The sequence below is a fragment of the Balaenoptera physalus genome (genome assembly GCF_965194825.1).
Source record: "Balaenoptera physalus genome assembly, chromosome: 11".
In the NCBI taxonomy this organism is placed as follows: Eukaryota; Metazoa; Chordata; class Mammalia; order Artiodactyla; family Balaenopteridae; genus Balaenoptera; species Balaenoptera physalus.
In genome coordinates, this window is record NC_138896.1 from 101,933,375 (window position 1) to 101,959,283 (window position 25,909).

Below are 25,909 nucleotides of genomic sequence, written 5' to 3' on the forward strand. Positions count from 1 at the left end.
ACGCTTTTATGTATATTGTTATCTAGGTTTTTTTTTTTAAGTGAATTATTTAAACTTGATATGTGGAAAGCAGTGAACAAGTAATCGTACAGATAGTAAGCAAATATGGCTACAAATCAACAAGGCAGTAGAATGTCTGATTGTATGGAAAGCACAAAGTGCTACAGGGGCAGAGCAGAGCAGAGACCTAATGTTGCCCAGGGAAACAAGAGAGGGCTTCCAGGAAGAGGTGACACTGGATTTGAGTCTCAAAGACTGACCAGGAGTTGACAGGGTGGAAGGGTATGGTCTGTAGGGTAAGACAGAGGGAAAGGAAATAGCATGGTCCATTTATGTTGATAGATACAGGAATGGGAAGTTGAGAGAGTACGGAGGGCTAGTCCAAAACTCTCATTCACAGGAGCAAAGGAATTTGCCTGGGAGAGGCACAGACATAGTTGGGATGGAGAGTCTGAGGTCAGTAATGGAGGTTGGAAAACATTCATTTGCATGACACCTGACGTCCTAGGGTTGGACAATATCCCCCAGCTCGTTGAGCAACCTGCGATGGACCCAAGAAGGTACCCGGGGCAAGGTGTGCCTTAGTAGAAGTGCATTAGGTTAAGCTTTCTTTCTCAGGAAAAAAAAAATTTACACATAGTTTATATATCAATATAAAAATATAGATATTATAAATATTATGTATTATATATTTATATATTTAATGATATATTATAAATTACATTATATGTAATATATAATTAAAAACTGCATCTAGTTTTAACACTGCAAAACATAGTCTCAAAATGGCACAGAGCCGTCAGGAAGTAGCCCAGCGACTAAGGGGGTGGAGGCGGCTGTGTGGGCCCCTCCCCTCTGTATCAACCAGAGTAACTTCTCCACCCTCTGGTGTATATTTTGGCTTCCTAAGTAGGATTCATTCAAGTCGGGATCAAAACAAGTTTGAAAACTTCTGCTTTCAGTAAGCAGCTCAGTGCTTCTCAAACTCCCTGCATTGGTTTGGAGAAACTTAGTTTGTGGGATTCTCCCTTTGATTTCTGAACCCCTTTTCTTCACAACAGGGAGCTGGCATCCATAGACGGCAGTAAATGGGTCAATGCAGATGGGCCAGCGGACTATCCTGGGTCCTACTTTCACTCCCCATATTCCAGCCTTGGGATGCACATTAGCTGCTCCCTTCTGCCTGACCCAAGCTCCCTTTTTCTCTGTGACCTGTGTGTGTTCTAAGAATCCAGACAGACCCTGGGAAGGGACCTCTGGATTCTAAATGCTGACCCACTGCGCTGTAGTATAAGAATCATACTACTGCCTTCATTCTAACTTGGGTGTACATTTTTAAAAGAGGTTCAGTGTATCTCCTTATAAAGTACATTTAAATAACCATAATCACCCTCATTATCTGGGCAAAAGAATGCAGGATGCCAAAGATCTGAAGCTATTTTCATTTAAAAAAAAAAAAAAAAGACTCTCAAACTTGAAAACCTCCCAAGACCCATTTTGCTGCAGCAGAAGGTTTTGCACAAAGTGCAGCCCTGTCAGTAATCGCTGGAGATTACCAGTCATTTTCATTACAGGTAATTTCAGGGTGCCTTGTTTTGCCTTGTCACTCACGTTCCTGGGTCCTTGCCAGATGGTGCCACAAGGAGTAATTCAGGATGCCAACCAAAGCCCCAGACCCAAGGGATAAACCTGAGCACAACTGAATATTCCAGACCAGACAGCATCTAAATGACAGGGTGGACGGCAGCTGGGGTGTTGGTCCTGCTAGATAAGCAGCACTTATCAGAAGATCCTGGGCTCTTTCCTTCCCTTGGCTCAGGCTTCTGTTCCACTGTGTAGGATATATGTTTGTTCAGCCTCATCAGCTCGGCGGGCAAAACCCTTAAAAGATCTCACCCTCATCTCTCCCAACTCCCAACATCATCATCTACCCCTGTTCATGCTGAACAATATTTAGTCCCTCAAATGCACTACTCTCTCTGCCAAGAACCCTCCTTCTTCCCTTGTTTCAACCTCAGCCTTATCATGGCTTCAGTGCTCTCCCTATTGTCATCTCTTCCAAGCATTTATCTGATCTAAGACTGGAATGTCCTTCCTATTCATCCCCATTGCCCTGTACCTGTCTTTCTCACATTTTTTTTGTTGTTATTGTTGCGGTTGCCCAACTTCATTTACTCACACAAGACATCTTTGGTGAGTGTTTCCTAAGTTTCAGGCACAACGGCATCTATGAAGAATCCTTACCCATGCGGGGCTTCTGTTTTAGTGGAAGTGGAAATGAGAGGCAAATAAAGGATATGTTGGCAGAAAATCATTAGGGCAGCATATGGAGATAGTGTGGGTAGGGGTTGCTATTTTAGTTATAAATTTATTTATTTATATTTCTATTTTTGGCTGCGTTGGGTCTTCGTTGCTGCACGCGGACTTTGTCTAGTTGCGGCGAGCAGGGGCTACTCTTCATTGTGGTCCGTGGGCTTCTCACTGCTGTGGCTTCTCTTGCTGCAGAGCATGGGCTCTAGGCGTGCAGGCTTCAGTAGTTGTGGCATGTGGGCTCAGTAGTTGTGGCTCGCGGGCTCTAGAGTGCAGGCTCAGTAGTTGTGGTGCACGGGCTTCGTTGCTCCGCGGCATGTGGGATCTTCCCAGACCAGGGCTCGAACCCGTGTCCCGTGCATTGGCAAGTGGATTCTTAACCACTGTGCCACCAGGGAAGTCTTGCTATTTTAGTTAAGATGTCCCTGAGGAAGTGACACTGGAGATGAGGCTGAATGATGAGAAGGTACCAGCCATGCAAAGATCTCTGGGAAGACATTCAAGGCAGCAAGTGTACAGTGAGCATATAGCAAGTGCAAAGGCCCTGCAGAAGGTACAAGTTTGGCAGGCCCCAGAATGGCAAGAAGGCTACTGTAATGAGGGAGCAGGAGCGTGGAAGGGAATGAGGGCAGAGTTTTAGGTAGAAGCAGAACTTGTAACAGTCGTCTATTCTAAGGGTGCCGTCAAGAGTGTGGTATGGGGACTTCCCTGGTGGTCTGGTGGTAAAGAATACGCCTTCCAATGCAGGGGACGTGGGTTCCATCCCTAGCCAGGGAACTAAGATCCCACATGCCGGGGAGTAACTAAGCCCGTGTGCCACAGCTACCGAGCTCGCACACCTCAACTAGGGAGCCCACGTGCTCTGGAGCCCGCACGCCACACTAGAGAAGAGAAAACCCACAGGACACAGCTAGAGAGAAGCCCGTGCACCACAACGAAAGATCCCACGTGCCGCAACTAAGACCAAAGCATAACCTGGAAAGTCATTCTAAGATTTTTTAATATGTTATTAAAACAGCGAGAACAGAAACATTCCATCTACTTCCTGCTCTTTCTGCAACTACATGAGTTACGTGACAACTAAATAACGGAACAGGTGCATGGGAAGATTTCAAGCCTTTGGCAGTTAGTGACTTTCTTAAAATGAGCATTTCTATCCTGCTGACATATGATCAAGGCCCAGGAGACCACACAGTACCCAGAGCTCCTGTCTCTGACTTAATGGGCTCTCCAGGAGAGCCTCAGTCTCCCCAAGTGGACAAGCCTTCCTGCCCCCCATGCGGGGACAGGGGACGGGACCGTCAGACAGAAGGGACTCCGGGCTCCGTCTTCTACCACCTGGTGGCTTGGGGCAAGTTATCCTCTCTAGGCCTTGATTTTCACATTTATACAATGAAAACAATGGAATACATCGTTCTCACTCTGTGTGTGTGTGTGTGTGTGTGTGTGTATTACATGAAATAGTACTTATGGAATGCTTAGACTTGATACCATTTATCAGAAACATTGTGCTGAAGCCCCACATCGGTGACCCCCTGGGCTGAACTCAGCATAAGGGTCTATTGTTAGGACAGCACCACCTCCTTGTCCCCCCATCTTTTTTCTACCTCTCCCTCCCTCTCTCACCCATTCTCTCTCTTCCATCCTCCCTCACAAAGACCCTATTTCCAGTGAGGTCACGTTCACAGGTACTGGGAGTTAGGACTTAATGTATCTTTTTGTGAGGACATAATTCCACTCATTAACATGTCCCCCTTTAGAGCCCAAGTGGCCATGAAGAGTTTAGTAAGCACTCTGGAGCACTTACAAATGTGAATTCCATCTCGACTTCTCATTTCCTCTGTGGCCTTGAAAGAGTTACCTGATCTGAACTGCTGTTTTCTCACATGTAAAATAGCAAAAACAATAGCTGGTGCAGAGAATAGAATAGTTTCAGGACTGGAGACAAATAAAGTTCCTAGAATAATGCATGACAAGGGCATCATGATTATTCAAACTGTTAAAGAAAGAAAACGATCAGAATGGAGTTTGTTCCTGGGCGGCGTGGGTAGCATGGGCCATGGACGCTGCTTCCTTGGTCGTGGTGTGGGTTTTCTTGAGCCATCCCCCTCCATTGCCTAGGTCCTGGGAAGTGAACTAGGTCAAGAAGCTGATCTGGACACAAAGAAGGGCATTTCTGAAAACCATGCCCAATATTTCCTTTTTTTCCCCCTGGAACTAAGCAGAGGGAGCCTCTGTTGTCAGTCTTGTGATGCAGAATTGGAAGGCAGGTGAAACCAATCTCATCTAAGCACGCATTTCTGTGTTTCTGAGTCTCATTTTAATGAGCGTGTATTGCCAAGGTTATCTAGTCAATGAAGCCGGGATGCAAAACAAAACCCTCCACCAATCCGTGCCATCCAGAAAGCCTGGACTTAGTCTGAATACTTTATGATACAAAGGAGACTTGGGGACAGGATGTTTGCACAGATTCTCTTTAAACCTCTGTAGCAAAGAATAGAGAACTGCGGCAACCATTTGGGTATCTCAAATGGAAGATCGAAATCCGACCTGGGTCTGTTTCTGTTCTACCAACTTTTATGATTTGCATAGTCTCGTGTAAAGTGCCAGTTCTCCTTCTGATTGTGTGTGCCATCAAGGTCAGGTGTGATAAACAGACTTGACAGGGATGTACATTTCCAGAAATGTCTCTGATGCTTTGCTAGAGTCAACGTCTGGTCAGTGGGGCAGCAATAGCAGCGTCGCCTGGGGCTTGTTAGAAACGCATAAGCTTAGGCTCCATCCCAGATTAACTGGGTCAGAATCTACAGTCTAACAAGATCTCCAGGTGATTCATAGGCACATTAGAGTTTGAAAAGGGCACTTTGGCACCAGTCTGCTCTCCCAATCTGCCTCATGCTGACTTGTGTATCTACTCTGCAGTGTGGCTGCACCAGCCAAGAGTCACCAACGCATCATTCCCTCTGTGCAGAAACTCCTCTGCTGAAGAACTGGTTGGATCCTGAAAGGGTATAACTAAGCCCATTTATTCCCAAGTCCAAAGAGACACAGCACAAGCCACAGCTAACATCGCCCAGTGGAGGTGATGGTGTTGGCGCATGGCTTTGCTCCCATCAGTGAAGACTTGCAGGTGGAAAGATGCTACATCGATCTTGGTTCCAAGCCAATAGCAGATGACCAGCCCCCCAGCTGGTGGCTTCTATTCCCAGCCAAAGCAATGGCTGAACCCAAGCTTCTCCTTGCCAAAAACACGGGCATTCAAGGCTCTCCCAGGACCACAAACATTCCTTTCCATTTCAGAGAGAAATGATCCCTTTCTCTCTCCTTCTGCTTCTGTGGGTTTTAAAGGGATTGTCACTGAATGGCCCAACAGGGAATTTTGCAACCCTCTCTACCAATATCTGAGCCAAGTTTGATCCGGATATTCAAGGGTCAAAGTGCTTCACAGCCAATCTGTAGAGACTGGACACTTTTTCCATGGATTCAGCTGATACTCTCAATTGTAGACGTTTACACGAACGGCCCTAACAAACACAGATCACCTAAAAATTAAAGACAGTATGATTTCCAATATGCTGGTTCCTTGTTGCACTTTATTGGGAACAGAACTTGTTTCAGCCAAAACTGGTTTACGGTTAAGTAAATGGATATCACGTACCAACCCCTCCCCGACTGTAGTATTCTGAATTTCCTAAGGACTGGAGCAGTAGAACACGTACGTTCAGTATTTAAACCCCAGTAGCTAGCGGATTGACCAGAACTTCACTGGAATTCGTACTATCCATCAATTACTGTGGCTTCCAAGCGCTGATTCTGCTTTTTATTCATTTGTTTTGTGGTCAATCCTGCCGTTTCCTTTCTGTATTTTTCGTACTCATTTATATAATCTTCTTGAGAAAAAATGTTTTCAAATTTAAAAGACGTTTACAAGAAGGCTGTTTCTTTAAAAAAAGTTCCTTGTAAGCTAAAAGAAACTGTGTTTAGGGGCAGTGGGGCGAGGGGACAGGTAGACAATGAATCTCTACCTAAAGGAATTAGAAGAATCTCGCATACCCTTCCTTTGAAATCTTTTGGGAGGTGTCTAAGCAATTCTGAATATATACATAAATTGCTTCAGCTGTAAGCTTGCTTGTGACCCAGCTGCTTTGTGTGGCAGTAAATACTTCCCTAGGTGGAAGAGTCTTATGGAGAACCATTATGTAATTTACTCAAGTAGTTAAGTGGCTGTATCCGCTGAGTGATTACAGCACATTAAATATGGTCAATACCCATTTCCAAGGAGGCATCTTAATGTTCTCAGAGGCTGACACACCACACATTCAGTGTCAGTATTACGGGTACTCAGAGATGGCACTGCGTGCTATTCAACTTAAGGGACTGAAACAAGAAAATACTATCTTCGCTGCAGGGAAAATGACTTAGGTGACCATGATTAAATAAGAATGATTAAAGATTACAGACAGACAATAAGATCTTTCAGAGCAGGGGGAATATCTTCTTTATCTTTGAATGAAAAAGGGGTGATGGCTAGTGACAAAGATGGAGGCGAAACGATGATCACCTGGATTCCCTGCAAGGTCCCTAAGGGCAATCTGTGTGTAGAGCTTACCAGACAGAACAGCAGGGCAACAGATGACTTACTCTTAGCTGGGTCTGTATCATCAACCCTTATGTTCAAACTGAGGTCACAGCACGTGGAAAATTCCTTCTGTCAAAGCTGGAGGCGAGGAAAGCACAAGGCAGTGAGGAGCTTCTTCGAAGAACTAGCTCCCCTGTTCACCCTCGGCAGCAGCCCCTGGTCTGGTTTCTCTGGGCCACGTGGAGGGAGAGGAAGAGAAGCCACGGAGAAAGGAAGACGGCCCTGGGCTCCCACCTCTGGGCTTGTGGGAAGAGGAAAATCGAAACTGCCACACTCTCGGAGCTTGATCTTTCTAATAACCTCTGGAAGCTCTACCCCTTGGGCTGTGGGTCTGTGCAAGGCCTAGAAATGGTACCAAACTTCCTTGGGAGGTTGGTGGCGCTGAGATGGAATGGAGAGGATCCTAGGGCTACTTACAGAGGCCAAACCCACCAGCTCGGGGCTCCGTAAACGTTTCCTGTTAAATCTGAATAAACGTTCAAGTTGCTCTAACAACACATGACCCTCAGAGCTTCTGGGGGGCGGATGCTCCAGAGACGCCCCTCAGCTGCCCAAGCCAGAAGAGCCGACACCACACTGCGGCTTAACTTGCAACGTCAAACACCACGCATGCCAAAGGTTGGGAATACAAGCAAAGAGCAGTCCAGCACCAAAGATACAGTCCCTTAGTCAGCAAACCCGAACTCTGGAACCCCTTATGGCTCCAAAATGAGTTTACAAAGGAATTCATCACACAATCCCTATTAAATGGGTAGCACTTCTCTTAAAATTGAAATAATGTATTTCTATACCTTGTCTCCAACTGGGTCTCTGACAAAGAAAAGCAACCGAGGAGACAGAAGGCCACGTGAATGTTTATCAGGAACTGACATAATAATAAGAGCAAATGCTTATTAAATGATCCCTAAGTGTCAGTGTTACTGAATCCTCAGAACCCCTCAATGAATAGCTTCTGTTGGTATTCACACAGAACAGTTAAGGAAACGAAAGCACAGAGGGGGTAACCAGCCTACCCGAGGTCACACAGCAAGTGGCAGCGCAGGGGTTCAGACTCCCAGTCTGCTTGCTTCCAGAGTCTCACTTATTACCACGTCCCTCATAGACATGCTGCGTACACAGAGAGAAAGAAGATCTAACTCAAAGATTACAAATTCAGCCCTCTTTTAATTTTTAAATCATTTGTTTCTCCATTTTTCTTCACCTCCCACTACATTTTATCTGCGTGTGCGCGCGCGCGTGTCCTTTCCTCCTTTTGCTATTTCTACCTCCTCCTACAAAGAAACTGCAGGAACTCAGTGCCCTCCCCTAGGCCAGGTTCCCCTCTGCAGTGTTAATCCTCTCCCCTGAATTCCTGACTAGTACCTTCCTTTGTACCACCAGACCCTCCCCTTCCAAGGAATCCATCCTGTGTCCTGCGTACCAGAGTATCGGAAAAAAACCCAAAGTCTGGAACTTTGGCCAATAGAGAGATTTCCAACATGCTGTAGGGGAATGGTTTCCTAATTGAGAGACACACAGGATGGACGTACCCCCGGCCATTGGCATCTCGCTAACGGCACACGAGCTGTCTCCTTTTTATGGTCCTTTCTAAAACACCTACTCCTTTGGCCGGCAATTCCCCACACTCATTCCATAACTACCCAAGGTCTGGGATACACTGATTGCTCTCATTTCCATTTCTTCTGCCCACAGAGAAAATAATACTTTTCAGAATATGAATGAGGGTCTGGAAATCGACCATTATCCAATACCATTTCCCGCAAAAGTAATACTAATATTTAGTACTTTACATGTCAACATGTCAAAGCCTGGGGCATATATTAAGAAGTAGAAAGCACCTGTAGGGTTTTTTGTGAAAGGGAATATAGGGCACGGACAGAGCTGGGATTGCCTGAGTTTGCTCACAGACTGCCACCGAGGACACCAAAATGGAATGAAATTAATAGCCCCAGTCCAAGTTGAATACCTAATATAGTTCATTTGGACACCCTAATCCCGGTGGGTTGAATGATTTTATTTTTATGGTAGGCTCTGTTACAGAAATTGATATTTGGGCTGTATTTACAGGACACCAAAACAGCCGGTTGAAAAGTGAGTGAGTTCATTCAAACTGATTCAGTAACACTCTGATTAAGTAGTGAGCAAGGGAAATCGGGTGCTCAAGGCATATTGAATTTCCTGGTTGACTTGGCGTTACCTGATAAACTCTCTTTGTTTCATTCCTTACCGTTGAAATTCTTATTTTCAAAAATAAATCACCTCACTCTGTTTATTTGGTGAAGCGTGCTGAGCATGATTTAATCTTTTCTGCTCAGATGGGAGTTCTGAAATGGCCTTGGGGTCATTTTTCAGGCTGCTGGTGCTAAACACAGAAAGACTGCAAGTGTGGAAATTTAGAATATTGGACATCTTCCTGGAATTCTCTTAATTTCTTGAAAAGGGATCGCTCTTTTCCTTCCCTCTTTTCAAAATGCTGATTGCTGACTGGTTTCTTCTTCCCCATCTAAAAATGGATGAACTATATAGGTGGGCCAATTTGAGTTTTCATTTTGAAATCATCAAAAAAGTTGTACAGAAAATACTTCCAAAACTTTGATCTTAAAAAAGGAAGTTGAAATCAGACTAATGTCTTTGCCAGTAGGCAAAGGCAAAGCACAACCCTCTTGCTGACTGCAGATTTGGAAAGGTAAAACCAGGTTGATTGGAGAATTCTACAGACAGTGATAGAAGGTCTGGAAACTGCTGGTGTATTTATTTCCCCTGAGAGACCGAAAAGAGTCAGCCATTCAGCCAAAGGATTTTCCTATCACGGATGTTTCAATCCATCACCTACCTGAATTGGTCTTTAGAGAAGCAATGGATAGATTGTTCAAATGCAGATGTTATAGCAAGCTAAACGGAAACCTGGATTCGAAGACAAGGGCCCAAGATATAGCAAATTCTTGTCCCACTGAGAACTGATATATGCTTGTTTCTGGACACCTGTTGGCAACCTGTAGCTCGCCAGGTACAATGACTCATCAGCAGCTGGAAGGGAGAGGCCTCAGTGCTGGACGGAAATGAGATCCTGTTTCCAGGTGTGAGCTTCTTCAGAGGCAGGGAGAAAGGAGAAGGGTGTTCAGAAGAGCAAATTCTACCCACTATGAACAGAACTCTGCTCTCCACTTTTCAAAACCCACTACTACATTTTCTCAGTTCTCACTTACTTGGGCATCACAGGGATGCTAGAGCAGGCCAGCAGGAAGGACCTTATAGGTCATTAAACCCTGCTGACTCATTTTCTCCCCTCTCTTGCTTTACAGTACTTCCATTTTCTAGAAATTTCTAGAAGTAGAAGAGCTAGCACAAAGCCTATTAAAAGAAGGGGTTCACAGTGGTTCAGACGTGGACTCTGGAGCCAAATGGCCAAATGGCTCAGCTAGCTCTGTGGTCTTGGGAGTCACACTTAACCTCGCTGTGCCTCTCTTTCCCCATCTGCAAAATGGGGAGAATGAAAGCATCTTCTCAGACCACTGATGAGATGATCTGTCTATAATGCATGGTTCCATGTCTGGGCACAGCAAGCACTCTACAAATATTAACCATTACCCTTATTAAGCAAGTTATCTTTAAGTAGCTATTTCAAATTATCCCCTTTCCAGTGTCTAAGGGCTCCTGAGTCACGCTCAGCTTCATCCCATATTTGCCCCTTCTGTCCACTTTTCTCACAATCGACAAAAGAACCTCAATACCCAGCTGACTGATCATCATTAAGGGTGTGGGAGGTAACAAAGGAGGCGGCCTTGGGACAAGGCAACACTGAAAAGAGTAGGAAAGAGTTGTCCTAAGCCTCTAAGAGACCTCAGACATGACAACATGGCATTACTGGAAGGCAATGAACAAAAGGAGAAAAGTGATTCACTTAGACACTGGGGAGCTGAAAGTTGACACAGTACACCGATAGCATACGAAGAGTGGCGTTGCAAATGAAAACAGAACTGAAAAAAGCCAGGAGTCACCCACACAAAAGACCTGAGGTGGCAACTTGAGCAAGGACCACGGACCAAGCCAGAAGTCTGGACCTCCCGTTTGACGGGCTGGTGTCTACCTCTGCTCCAGGAAACAACGTCATAAAGAGAAAGTCGTGGAGGACTGGTTAACGGCAAGTGATTGCCTTTGGAGCACTGGGGTCTTTGGTGACAATTCTGCTAAAGTTGGCAACCTTGGCATGTGCCTAAGTAGTTTAGGGTTTCTACCGGTGTAGAAGTTCTTCGAAGGCTAGGGTGATGCCTTATGTGTTTGTGCACCCATCACGGCCCTAGAACCTGCAATGGAAGATGGCTCACGTTAGGGACTTGGTAAATATTTACTGACCGATTGCTGTTTTACCCCAATGAGACAGGTAGTCATGGTGGCGTGAATGGTGTGACCATTATGACAGTTTGAGGTGACATCTCCCAGGGAACAGTCACTAACTCAGAGAAGAGTTAACTGTTTGGAAATACTTGTCAGAAAGAAAAAAGAGTTCTAGTCTCCTTAGCAATGCAACAACCTAGATTTTAAGAATTCGCCGTGTTGCTGTCACCAAAAACAATGGAATTTCCCAGAAATTAAAATATTTCTTTAGCCAAACCCTATCATCTAGGGATGCACTCTTATTTTCTGAAGTGATGTAAAAAATCTACCTTCTAACTGTGCTCCTGTGTTTTCTTTGTAAAAATAGTCTCCTTACACACTGTAGCATAGACTTGGAAAGCTCCTCCCCAAGAGCCTAAGGGTTTTCAATGGAGACTGTGTTCAGACCTTAAAACTCTCCAGTACCTAATAGCAAAACTGGCAATTCCAAGTGTCGCATCGATTTCGTGTCTACATGACATCCTCTGAAAGGAGTTTATCCTATGAGATGTGGGACACCAGCTGAGTTTAGATATGACCATTTTCCTGAATTCCCTTATCTTGTAGAGACGACTAGGTTTCAGTGATGACAATTATGATGGTGGAACAGTGAAGGAGATGGAGGTGATGGTGGTGGTGAAAAGAGCATCTTCTGAAGTGCCCAGCACTATGCTAATAAGCACATTACATTTGATCCTCCCAACATCATTACTGTCACCATCCTGATACTGTAAACCATTTAAAGGCCAAAAATCTGAGGCGTAGAGACCTTTCACAAGATCACAGTTTATAGAGCAAAACTGGGATTTCCATCCCGGAAGTCTGACCTGAGAGTCCTCTCGTTAACCCCAACTTCACATGACCTCCCACGCCACTAAGTGGCATCACCACTCAGGCAATGCCATCTTTTTCATCTCTGGGGGAAGGCAAAGGCTGGGTAATCTTCAACTTTCTTCCTCAGCCATAGTCTTTTCTCTGAATTTAAAGAGTGACCTGTGATCACACCTATTTCAAATCTTCCCTCTGAGCCTAAACGAACACCCCATTTCTTTTTCAAAGTATCTGTCCTGCACTGGCTCCCCTGGCGAGAAGGAAGGGAATGCTAAGCAATGGAACGTTCCCTGACAGGCTTTGCTGTCAGGGCCCGTCACTGCCTACAGGCGAACTCCTCAGGCTCCTGGAATCTAAGTATCCAGGCTGCCAGTTCAGTCACTGAGACCTCCTACAGGATTCACCGCTTCCTACAACAAGCTGAACATTCGTGGGGATTGGGGCCTGGAATTTCAGGAAGGAAATCAAGGGGTGATGGGTGCTAAAGCTCAAAAAGCAGTGAGCCACAGAGATGCCATCCTTGGAACTTACCGTCCAGCCCCGCCTGGTATAGAGCAGATACGCGGTAAGTGTGTGTTGAGTGAGAAGTATCTATGGCCCACGACATCAGCCCACCTCTCCTAGCCCTCTCTCGCTCTAGCAAAAACCAAAGTTCGAAAAAGGTGGGGAAAAAAAAAAACACAAAAAAATGGTGGGAATATCTGATATGACATTGGATGTGTTCCTTCGTCTCCCTAAGTCTCGATGTCTTTTAGTAAAGTTGGAATAATACTGGTACCTTCCTCGCAGGGCTGGCTGGAAGGATTAAAGGGTTTGTGAATATTAAGGGCTTAGTGGAGTGTCGAGCACATTTTAAGTGTTCAGCAAACGCTACTACATTCAGAGCATGAGTCTGGACTCATTGATGCCTCATCCAGGAGACATATTTCTTAACATCTTGGAAAGAAAAACTCTCAAGAGAAAAAAATTTTAGTGTCCCATCAACTCAGCAATGTTGATTGTCTCCACAAGGATTCACCCTACTCAGTTTTTAATCAAATTGTATAAGTTAGACCACCCTTTGAGATGTAACAGGTCATTTAGTGTGCTGTGTACATAAAAGCTTCCTGGAAAATATGGAATTTTGAGTGATAACTGCTAAGTCTGTTAGATAACCAACCTGGGTAATATGGACCCAATGTTCATACACATTCAGGTGTCATAGACGCCCATGGATAGCGTCAGTCTCCGTCTTGTTGATAGAATCAGCTTGATTCTTGGGCCAGTCTTCACTTTGCTTTATCAATGCAGACACAGCTCAATTCCTAACTGCAAAATTGAGCAGTGAATAAACAGAGGATGACTCGCTTCGGCTAATCCAACTGACATTCTTCGGGCACTCATCGGCAGAGATCCAATTTATTAAATCAAAATGGATAAAAGCAATATATAAATAGATACCCATTTACAATCTCCAGCAATTGATTTCACAAATAACCTAACGGTGCTACAATAAGCATCCCTAGAATCACTGATTACCAGTTCCGATCCTGCACGAAGATGACACGGATTGTCTGTAGCAGTAGCGGCAGCCATTGATTACGTATCCAAGTCTGTCAGTACAGTAAGAAAGTGCCGTTTTTGCCGTAAGAGAAAACGCCAAGCTCCAGCTTCCCCCTTTACCTCCAGCTGACCGATACAACCTCTCAAAGTGCAAGATTTCAGTATCACACTTCTGCAGAGATGAAATGCTAGCTAATGATGGCAGTGCAACCGGATGGAAGTGGAAACATGGTGACAATGACTTGACACATTCCTTCTCCAGTGAACAGATGAAATGCACTAGGTGCTCTGACAACTCCTTAAACCTCCTCAAGGATCGTTGCTGACACCCTAACAGCATCCAAAAATCAGACAACTAATTTAGTTTCCCTGTACAGGCAGCCTGACCTTCTGCTTTGGAAGGAACTCTTTCTTGCAAGGGAAAAGCATATGCGCACACAACGAGTCAGTGTTATGAGTGTGAGAGAGATTCTCTAAATGCATCCAGAGGGAAGACTAATCATAGCTACAGATATTGAGTAAAATTATACCCAGCCCCATTCTAAGTGTCTTACATATATTAACTCATTTAATCTTCCTAAGGACCCTAGAGATTGATGCTATTATTATGTCCATTTTCCAGATGAGGAAACTGAGGCACAGAGAGATAAAGTATCTTGCCCAACATCATACAGCTGACTAGTGGTTATCCTTGTATTCCTTGTGTCCTTATATCTTCCCACTCCTTTGCCTTTTACTCTGGTGGGTATTTTGATGATCACTCTTGAATTAGTATCGTCCGAGTTCTACACCGGGCCACAGAAAGTACTGCAATTCCTTTTTATCACTTCTCTGAGATACATGACTGCCTGGAGAGTATTACTTCTTGGTGGCAGATATTATGAGATAAAGGTAGGGCAACTTCACAGCAAAGTTGTGAAACATACATTTCACTTTGGACGTGAAACTTTTCAAACATTCAGAAAAGTGGAGAGAGTAGTGGTATAATCCACCACTGAGATACTCACTGTTAATATTTTACTATATTAGATTCATATATATCTGTGTGTTTTTGACTTGAGCCATTTAAAAGTCAGTTATATCAGATACCATAAGACATTACTCCAAAATAATTCAGCTCATCACAGAATGCAGACATTCTCCAACTTTACCATTATCTCATTATCACGTCTAAGCAAGTTCAATGTAATCCTCTAACAGCACTCAACACTCAGTCCCCAGTCTCCTAGCTTCAGTCTCTTTACCCCTCCCTATACACGGCAACCCTGAACTTCCCCGTCAAATCTCTCCAGACCCAGTGCCTTGAATCCAGGTAAGTGCGCACTTCCACAAACCCCTGCTGAATTCTAGTAATGGGAATTCCAGTCTCCTATTAGAATCCGTCAAGTTACATCCCAAGTCATCTGACCAAGAGTTCAAAGAGGAACAGGCACTGTGGACAGGTCCATGTGACAGCCTCAGGGCAAACAGAATACATTGAAGGAAAAACTGTAAACCGTCAATTTAAAATTAGGAATTTGATAGATCTCCCTAGGGATTGTTAAATAATCTTAAACACCCTGAACCTAATATCGAGATTGGCATCGAAGGGGTTAACCTTCAATGCCAATCTCAATCCACCCTACACAAAATACAGCAACAGATTTGCAATGTGTATAAGAAAAGAGGAGGAGAGAAAGCACTGCTATAGAGAACAATGAAGGTGGAAAATATGGAAGGAGTATAGTCAAGCACAGGTTGTGTGGTTGTGATTGGTAACGGGAGCCCAGAGTGAGAGAAGCAGGCTTGCTAACATTAGACCCCAGCCACGAGCAGTTTCTGGGGCTCTCGTTCAGTTTCTGCAATAGAAGCCCCTGTCTCTACTCAGGCATGGAATGGTTAGGGGGTCTGTTCCGTCCACCTTTTATCTGAATACAAAGTCTCTTTTCTCTTCCTTCAACTAATAGTTGTGATTACTCCTGACCATTCTCTATGATAAACAACTCTTCTGTTGCCTTTGACTGGGTGACGAGAAGAACTGCCCTATAGCTGTGAAGTTCAGAGGACTTTCACGCTCCGGGAAACAGATCGGGGCAGGAATACCAGGCTCCTCAGCACTTTGCATTTATCTCAGAAGGAAGGAGAAAAAATCCTGGCAGAAAGCATAAAGCCAAAGGGGGAAGTTTTAAGGACTATCAGACAGAGACGCGAGTAGGCTCCCTGTCATTAGTTTCAACTAATTTCACACCAAAGACTTACCATCCTTCATTCATTTTGTGATATATGTATGTGTATGTACATAGTTTTGGGAAGCTGGCCTATTAGACTGAGAGCTCCTTGAGGACAGGGGCATGTCTTATTCCCTCTGTATCCCCAGCAACCAGTGTTTAACACTTAGTAGACATCTGCTGTATATTTGTTGTGAAGTGAAGCTTCGCCTAATTTCTATTACCTGTCGTAGAATCTAATCCTTCCATCTTCCGAAGCCAGGATCCCCAAATATACAGTCCATGGGATACTCCAGCCATCTTTATTTCGGGACAGAGCTTCAGTTCTCAAGCCCTGCCTTTTGCCCACAAAGTTAGGCTCAGCTGGATTCCAAGAAAGGAAGGAAAGTTAAGGTTTCCTTCATCTCTTTTCTCTGCCTAGGCCAGGAATCTTCTCTGGTTTCCTCTCCTTTGAGCCCACTGGTCCTCTATGATCTGCGGCCACAAAACAAGAGTCAGTTGAACCGAACTCAACAGAACTTGACTGCCATGTCACACACAGTCCCTCCCAAATTAAAAACCAAACAAAAAAACAATATAGCTCAGGTCTCAAGGATGCTTCCCCATGACAACGGCCAAGAAGGCTCTTGCTCATGTTCTCATCCCCAAGAGAGCATGGTGGTGGTGAGGGCAAACGTGGCCCCAGGAGATGCCTCCTCATCAAGAACCCCACTGTAGTACTGTCCTGGAACTCCACCTAATACAAACACAATCCTAACCACTCCATCACCTCCCAGCTGATCTCCCTTCCTGCACTTACCATCCTCTACCTCTACCCCATTTCCAATCCATCCTTCAGGCTACTGTTGGAACCCTCTCTCCTTCTTTCAAATACTGGCACTGAATTCTCACAGTTCATCCTAATATCCAGAACCTTATATGCAGCATAAAATACGCTCGGCGATCAGATTAACCTCCCTTGCCATCTCTTCCAGCATTCTTTCTTCTCTGCATGAGCCCTATACAGGCAGAACTCTTCAAACTTTTTGCTATTCTCTCTAAACCCTCAGCTTCTTCACAGAAAAAGCTAACGTGGTACCCTCCAGGTGGAATGTTCAACACCTGTGCCCTGACACCCATGCCCCCAGGCCGGGAAGTGTCTCCAATTCACTGCTCAAGCACGATTCCATATTCCCTCTACTTTGAAACCTCTCTTGAGTGCCTCAGGCACGATTTTCCACCCTTCCTCTGTGCGCACGTTAGTGATACCACCTCCTGCCAGGGCTGGAATTCTCCACGCACCTTTCTGTTCACTCTCTTTGTTCCAGCCTCCTGGCCTGTCAGCCGCCAGCCTAGCCTCAGGGCTCTGCACCTGCCATCACTCTGTGATCCAAGTATCTGCACAGCTTCTCTCTCATCTCCTTCCAAACTCTGCTCAGATGACATCCCCCTTTGAACCTCAACTGCCACCTTTTTGAGGACAGCGACCTTTGCCCAGTCCCTCTCTACCCGCTTCGGCAGCCTTTCCCCAGGTGTCTGAGATCGTCTGACATCATCATTGTGTTGGGCCTCATTATTCATGGGTTCCCAACTTGCAAACTCACCTACCCACTAAGACTGATTTGTATCACCAAAACCAACACTGTGGTGTTTTTTGGCAGTTGTTTGTGGACATATGTAGAGCATATTTGTCACTGGACGTACACATTCTAAGCTCAGGCCGACAAGGGTTTCAGCTCTCATGATGTGCCAAAAAAAGTGTGTTTTTGCAGTCTATTTAATACCTGTATTTCACATTTTTGTACTTCTTTGGGTGATTTTACACTGGGCACAGTGCGGCAGTGCTGTCTAGTGTTCCTTAAGTGCAGGGTGGGTGTGATGTGCCTTACAGAGAAAGAGACACATGTTAGATAAGCTTTGTTCAGGCATGGGCTGTAGTCCTACTGACCATGAGTTCAATGGTGATGAATCAACGCTAGATGTTAAAGTTTCTTTAAACAGAAACAAACATACAACAAGGTTATGTACTGATTGGTTGACAGAAATGCTGTGACCTGAGGCTCACAGGAACCTGGCCCTATACTTCCCCTGGGAGCAATGGTTTAGTATTCACTAATTCAGTGTTTACAGCAACTTTATAGAATACAGCAACTATGAATAATAGGAATTGGCTGTATCTACTTTTTTTTTTTTTTTTTAACGATCTGCCTTCCTGTAGTAGAACATAAGCGCCATAAAAGGAGGAACTGCACCGCAGTGTAACACAGCTATATCACCCCGCCTATAACAGTGTCTGACACATAGTAGGTGCTCAATAAATATGTGTTGAGTTGCACTGAACCAGGAACTGTTCCAGGATAGAGACTATTTTTCCCTAGCTTTGTGCCACCGATTTTTAGCCAAACTACTAGCACACTGTGAACTCTTGGTAACAGGTGATGAAATGAATGAAGGATGACAGACTGTGAATCTCCTGCCCCCAAAGAGTAAGGCCGGGATTTTAGCTCCAGCTTTTCATCTGTGATCACTAAGTACTATTCTGCTACTATTTTATCACTATCGCCTTATTTATACCATCATCCTTAAGAAGGGCTTTGACGCACAGCGTCAATATTGGACGCATCATTGCGCTGCATCCGTAATATGCTCCAGAATGCTGGGACCCATGATATACTGAAACTGCAAATACACAAATGTGTTTCAATGCCCAGGCAGAGTGCATAACAGGAAAAAGCGGAGATCTGTGATGCAGTAATTCAGTGCATCTTTATTTTCCAAGGCAAAACATATACAGCCTCAATCAAATTACCCAGATATTAGCGTGGCTAAGCTGAAAGATGTTTCAAAACAGAGACTTTATATATTTGCCTTAAATGCATATTTTAAGAACTGTGTAAACCTGTCTTTGACGTTCTACATCTTAAAGCACCAATTAGGTTTTTTAAAGAAACACAAATGTTCATTGACTCCTTTCATGGCAGAATTGAAAATTGATTTCTCAATTTTAGCTGGGCTATTTTGGCCCTCCTTGGATGCTAAAGTGGGAAAAAAGAGTGCTGTGGTTTAACTTACAAATGAAATCTGAGGAGCTATAACAATGGTTAGCTTTGTACATAATAGCACCACAGGGACACTGAGGAAACAAAATGATGGCAAAGTGCATGATGTTCCCACGTATTCTTTGTGCTCTATTTCGCCCCTAGGATCCTCGTAGAGCTGACAAGAACTTCAGAGAGCAGCGGCCCTTCTATAAGAACACATACTAAATAATATATTATTACATATAGTAATAAATATTGAGCAGTGACTATGTATTACACACTCCCTAGGCAATTGGAAGAAAAGGTCCTGGGAGAGCTAATGTTGGAAACATGAGAATAAGTGATGCGCCCTGGTTGTGTTAAGGACGACAAAGGAAAAATAGAAAGGCCACGAAAGAGGAGCAGGGACACCTGGCTTGAATGCAGGGGGTCAGGAAAGGCTCCCTGGAGAAAGTGACTTTGGGAAACTACAACCCAAGAAAAGAGCAGGAGGTAACCAGTTAAGGAAACTGCTGAGTCCATGGTATGACTATCTTCACCTTTCTAGATATTTCCAGACATGTCTCCCATGTGATCTTACTAATCTACATTTCCACCAGTGTGGCCTAAGAATTTCTACTTCTTCACACCCTCACCAATTCATGGTATCAGCACACATTTTTATTTTGTAAGGATATGGGCATGAAATACTATCTTCTTATTATTTTAATTGGTGTTTTTCAAATTGATGAGGTTGAGCATTTTTCATTTGTTCTTCTTCACTACAAATTACCTTTTTATACCTTCCTTTTTTAATTAAGTTGTCTTGTATACATTTTAAAAATTTTGGGTATCAATCATTTGTCAGTTAAATATGTAGCAAATAATTTCTCCTGGTCTATAGCTTTGTTACCTAACTCTGTAACTGATGTTGTTTTTCAGACACTAGCATTGTTTGTTATTGGAAACAGAAAGTAGAGTCCATCAGTAAGAAAAGAGTTAGAGAAACTTTTCCGTGTTGATAAAAGAAAACTCTACAGTAACTACAATGACCAAATCAACATAAATAAATCTTAAAGCCACAAAGTTATATGAAAAACAGTTTGCGAAAGACTATGGGCAGAATGATACCATTTTTGTGGATATTTAATAAAAAACACAAAGCAATGCCTATCTATAGTTTATGGGCAACAACACAATAGCGGTATGAAACCACATTGGGAAGAACCCAGACCAATATGAGAATGATAGCCTTGGTGGGGGGAGGGGCAGGAGAAGACTGGCAGGGGGGATGGGGAAGTCTGGGGGGGTGCCGGGCTGGCTTCCACTCTGTTTTATTTCCCACGGGCGGATGGAGGGGCACGTGGAGCAAAGATGTCAATATGTTAATGTCTTATTTTGGAGGCTGTGATATATTATGTTCACCTTCTATAGCTGTTTGAATCACTTCACACACACACACACACTTGATAAGTACATATCTACACACACATATAAAATTTTTAAAATAGCTCAGGAAAACACATAGTCTTTGTTACTAAACTATAGAATTCCTTGTTATTTAAAAAATAAGAAATTAAATATGGAGTAAAGAGCCCTATTTAATTTTACTTATTCACTGTTTCCCATAATTCAGTGTTTCTTACAATATCCATTAGACTCAAGTTCTTCTCCATTTTTGTCTTTTATCCTTCACTTCCTATAACCTGAGTGGCAAGCACTTCACAGAACACACTTTGAGAAATTTTTGTGGGACAAAAAGGCTCAGAGAAAATTAAGGAGAAAACAACTAATTCACGGAAGTTAATTGAGCTTGATTTTGACAAAACACCAAGAATAAGCTGGAATGTCTGACCTTTCTTAACTAGCAAGGGTGTGTTAGTAATTCATTCCAGAAACCAGTGTTCACAGCACTGCCTCACTGTAAACATCAACTCTTCAAGATCCCTTGCTTTGAGAACTTCTGATAAAGATAATTTTTAAAATTCAGTAGGGACCATGCCTTACATTCCTATTGTTCCTTGAAACTTACAATTTTTTAAAAGAAAAAAACTGTAGCTATTTAACAATAAAAAGTCTATTTCCTTAGAGAGTATTTCACTGCACGACTATTTAGAGCTAAGCAATTTTCTTTCCTAGGCCGTAAACTACATTGCTATTCAAATAAATGGAATTATCAGACACCATAGACACTTATTTTATTTACTCATAAGGCTACAATGGTTTAAAAATAAACATTCCAATATGTTGGTCAGTGCTCTGCAAAGTACAGAAATTGTCATTCTAGGAGTTCGGGGTTTTTGAGCTCAAGCCACCCGTTCTCCTTGCTTGGCCCTGCAGTAAACCTTTCTCTGCTCTTAAAAAGAAAAAAAACAAAAGGAAAAGAAAGAAATTGTCATTCTAGGATTTACACAACTCCATTATCATTTTGCTGCCATGTCTCTCAGCTGTTCTGCAAAGAAAGCATGCACTGGGGCTAATCATCTATACAGAACTTTGTAATTTAAAAATACATTTATGCATTATGTTATCAGATGAGAAACTAGGATATTTCATACATTTGTGCCATTAACAACCCGCAGGGTGACAGTTATTCTACCTATTTTACAAAGGCTCAGAGAAGTTCAGTGTCATGGGACCGGTCTAGGTCACACCTCAAGTAAGTGCTAGAGCTGAATCAGACCCTGAGTCAGCTGAGTCCAAATGCAGCCTCATCAGCCCTCATCTCAAGGTTACTAGAGAACACAAGAAAATAATCCATGCCAAGCAACAGTGAATTCCCGTTTTTTTATCATCCCTTCTAGTTGTTTTTTTTAAAATATAACCTCATCTTGATTATAGTTTAATGCAAACGAATGCTCAGATTTGCAATTCATGGACAATATTTTCTAGGTTTCTTACTCTTTCGACGAAGATTCTTTCTGAGTAATTGGTGTTTTAAAGTAAACTGTTTGAGGAATTTCAAATACGTTTGGCTTTTTTCACTAGACAGTTATGGTTATATAGAAAATAGTCTTAATTAACCATGCAATAGAGGTTGTCTTAGATATTTAGGTCAGGATAAGCTTCTGGGTTTTGTGTTTGTTTTTCTTCCCTTTGTCCTGAGGATGATTACTATGTTGGCATTTGACAAGGCATGCTGTGACTATTTCTTGCAACTGTCAAGCTGGGGTTCTCTAGCTGCAACACTGTAAATAGGCTTCAGGGTAAAAAAAAAAAAAAAAAAAAAAAAAAAATCTTTAGGAAGTTTTCCTACATGTCCTCAAACCAAGCATATCACTGAAGACAGCGAAGGCTGTGATAACGAGAACCTCCTTAGGAGGCCGAGGCATTGATGGAGCCACGCGTTTATCAACCGGGGACGCACAGTGACCAGTCTCACGACGGATTCTCCAGGAGACCCTCAATTTCATATAATTATAATATATATATAAGATATATGATAATAATACAATAACATAATATTTTCATTCTAATTTTAGTTAATAAATGCAACATGATTGACTAGAGAAATGAGCCTACATCCTCAAAGCAGAATTTGTCAGAAGGAGAGTCTCAATATTTAATCCAGAACCTAAGATCAGTCTTGTATATACTTCTGTAACATACTGGCTGCATTTCTCAAAGTTCAGATACAAACCCTCTCTTAGTATGTTACTGTGGCTTCTCCCTGCCTCTAAATTCACACAGAAATCCCTACTCAAGAGTTCTGGGGACTTCCTTGGTGGCACAGTGGTTAAGACTCCACGGTCCCAATGCAGGGGGCCCGGGTTCGATCCCTGGTCAGGGAACTAGATCCCACACGCATGCCGCAACCAGGAGTTTGCAAGCCACAGCTAAGAAGCCCACCCGCCTGCCGCAACTAAGACCCAGCACAACCAAATAAATAAATAAACATATTTAAAAAAAAAAAAGAGTTCTGGAAGAATTCTTGCAACTTGTTTGTGCTAAATGAACAAAAGAATTTAGAACCTAAGAACAGTAAATAAAGTCATCAGTAAATGCTACATGATGGTTATCTTGTGTCCAACAGAAGCTGATGCAAAACCACAAAGCATGTCTCATGACAGCAGGTATAGAGAACTAAAACATAAAGCAGAGATGTACCTTGGGATCTTGGTGTCTTTGTTTCCAGCACAAGGACAGGAAAGGGTCTGATTTACTCATCAGCTGCTCACCAGAGCCTCGCCTCTTGTTTGCCATATGGTAGGCAGCTGAGACATACCTGAATAAAATAAATGAATGAATAAGTGAGGGAGAGTGTGAAGATGAGTTCTGAAATCACTATATCAAATAGAAAAAGAAAATAGTGTACGTTTAAGAAAAACAAATGTAGCCCGAGCATGCTGAAATTCTGGGCAGATTTAAGTAAGCTTCAAACCTTGATGGAAACAATTCTGCAAATTACCATTTACGACTTACTGATGAGAACACTATAAAAGTCAATCTATAGTAATTTGATTGTGTAAATCAGAACCAGAGAAGGCACTCTGGTTGTCTAATCTGTAGACAACCTAAATTAATTCCAGTGACCCAGGACAGACCTTTGCCAAGCAAAGGCCATTTATTATAAGAAGGTCTGGGAGAGGATCACAGAAGGAAATTTACTGCAACATGGGTGGGTCCTTTGAGCTAATTACAAAGCATGACACGGACTGATAAATTTATTCACGGTACGGACCATAAAAAAGGAGGTTGGAGATATTTCAGGATAGAGAACCCAGATGGTTTGAGAATTGCTGGGCACAGCAGATTTTAGTGGACAAGATCCTACAAGTAGTCAAAGAAATCCAGCACGATTTGCATTGTCCCATCTTGCCCTGGCACCCAAGTCACCACAGATCTAATTCTGCTTCTACCTTTGCAAATAGAGTCATTGTCACGACTGACTCTTTCACATTTTTCTTTCAGGCCCTGCTGCAAAAAAGAAGTATGTCAGTTATAATAACCTGGTTATCTAACCTTTTCCATTCCATGGAACCCTGGAGGAGGAAGACCCTCAGTTATTTTGTCACGCAACCTGGCATAGGACTCTTTTGGTCCTGCCCGCTGCCCATCACCGGAGGAGCATCCCCGGCTGGGAGACCAATGATAGAGGATCCAAGTGTCCTACACAGCTGCTTTATGAAATATTCTTACTTTATCTTGGCTTAATAAGTCACTGGCATCAGCACTGCCAACTCGGCTGCAATTCTGGACCTTCCCTACCAAAGGGAGCATTGAGACTCAAGTCCCACCCAGGCTCTTTAGGGTGAACCTTTGAGAGCCTTAGTGACTGTTTTGGGGCTGACCTGTCTTTCTATGTCTGTACTTCCAGGCTGCAAGGTTTTGAAACTTTCTGTACAGTTTGTGAGGACTTTTGCACTTTGCCATCCAATGTTGTACCTCAGTTCACTGTTTGTTTTCGAACGCCCTCTTTCCATAGAACCCTACCCTCCCAGACGGCGGGATATTTGGGAAAACCTTCAAACAATTAAAATTTTAAAAAAGATCTCAGCAGACTAAAATGAAAAATGTATGTACATGACTGTATAATTATGATTATAGTACCGCTGCAAATCATGTTATTTTTTTTAAGACAAAAAAGATATTTAAAGACCAAAAACTGTGCTGAGAAAGTATACCCCACCTATCTTTGGTATAAGATAGGGCACACGGAAGAAAGGTATTGGCTGAACGGAATAGAGGTCTTGATCTTTGGAATGCATGCCAGTAATGTATTTGACAGTACACGTTAATCATTTATGTTCAATATTTGTATTTGTGTTCTCTTTTGTTATTTTAATTAGGATATGGGTGTTTTGCAATAATTTTCATAATGATTAAGCTATTTGAAGAAAAGAATATGGAGTTTTCATGTCTTGAGGTTTGGTTCATGCCCCCCTATGACTGCCCAGTGTGATAAGGACTTTAAAAACAAAAAGCATGTGTGTTTTCTACTGTTTGTAATAAGTACTTTCGTTAATTCTGCTGCTCATGTGCCAATTTAGTGGAAAAACACCCTCGCTGAACAATACCCCTTTCCATTTTCTTTCAATTCTGTGATATTGTCCAAGAATGTATCAATAAAATACTTTGGTTAACTTTTTTATTTCCCGCAATAAATATTTTTAGTTGTTTATCCCTTTTTAGTGACAGTTGATTTCATACAAATTTTAAGTTAGGGAGGAATGCAGACAGCCAAATGTGTTAAAACAACAAGTTTTAGCCCACAATGAAGCTGTAGCTGATATACATATATTAACCCAGAGGTGCTAAATTCTCTCATAGAAAAGCTGTCACTAAGCCCATGCATTTTGCTTCTTCGTAATTGAAGTTGAGACATGACAACCTCAGACATTTTCTCAGAAAACTACCTATCCAAGATAGCAAAAGTGCTGGAGGGAAGAGGGAATAAAGAAGAAACACGAGCGTCAATAAAAAGCAGTCTGGGGCAATGTAGTGAAAAGATAAACATCTCCCCAAAACTTAACCAAAAGAGAAGTAAAGATAACAATTATACAGCATTTGTCTCTGTTTTCAAATAAACAGGTTGGTCATGCTGATAGTAAGGTTAAGACCTGGGGTTACTAAAATTCAACAGTAGGAAATGCCCTCACAGACCAACTCGTAGTAACTTGGGTGTCAGGAGCATAAAATAATGTCTATTTGCAGAGGGTGGCATTGGTCCTTAGCACTCAGGGTTGGACCCCCAAATCCAAAATGGATTTCAAGGAACCACTGCGCATCTGTGACTCACTTTCTACTGTGAATGATAAAACCCACACCTGATTTTACCTTTGGCATCTGGTGACCTCTTCCTGCCGCCCCTCAGCTCTCTTGGCTCAGGTAACGTGTGTGCAAAGAATAGAAAACTCATTTCACTATCGGACTGAGAAAAACGGATCTATCTCCCGGGTTTTCCTATCTCTGAAACACCCTTCGAAGAATAGACCATGGGGAGAAATGCAAATCACAGCAGAAGTGAGTTTGGATTATCCGTATTTTCAAGCTGTAGAGCCAAACGA

At 42.9% G+C, this 25,909-nt stretch overlaps 1 protein-coding gene across 2 annotated transcripts in view; it reads left to right on the forward strand.

Moving 5' to 3' along the window:
• GRM7 (glutamate metabotropic receptor 7) overlaps window positions 1-24,989 on the forward strand; it is a 1,143,247-nt gene extending 1,118,258 nt beyond the window's left edge. For both annotated transcript variants that reach the window (XM_082412139.1, XM_082412141.1), the window contains one exon: window positions 23,814-24,989. Coding sequence is in view for 1 of the 2 variants with exons in the window: in XM_082412141.1 (XP_082268267.1) it covers window positions 23,814-23,863 (50 nt within the window). In the remaining variant the exon portion in view is untranslated. The remainder of the gene's footprint in view (window positions 1-23,813) is intronic.
• The last annotated feature ends 920 nt before the right edge of the window (window positions 24,990-25,909 follow it).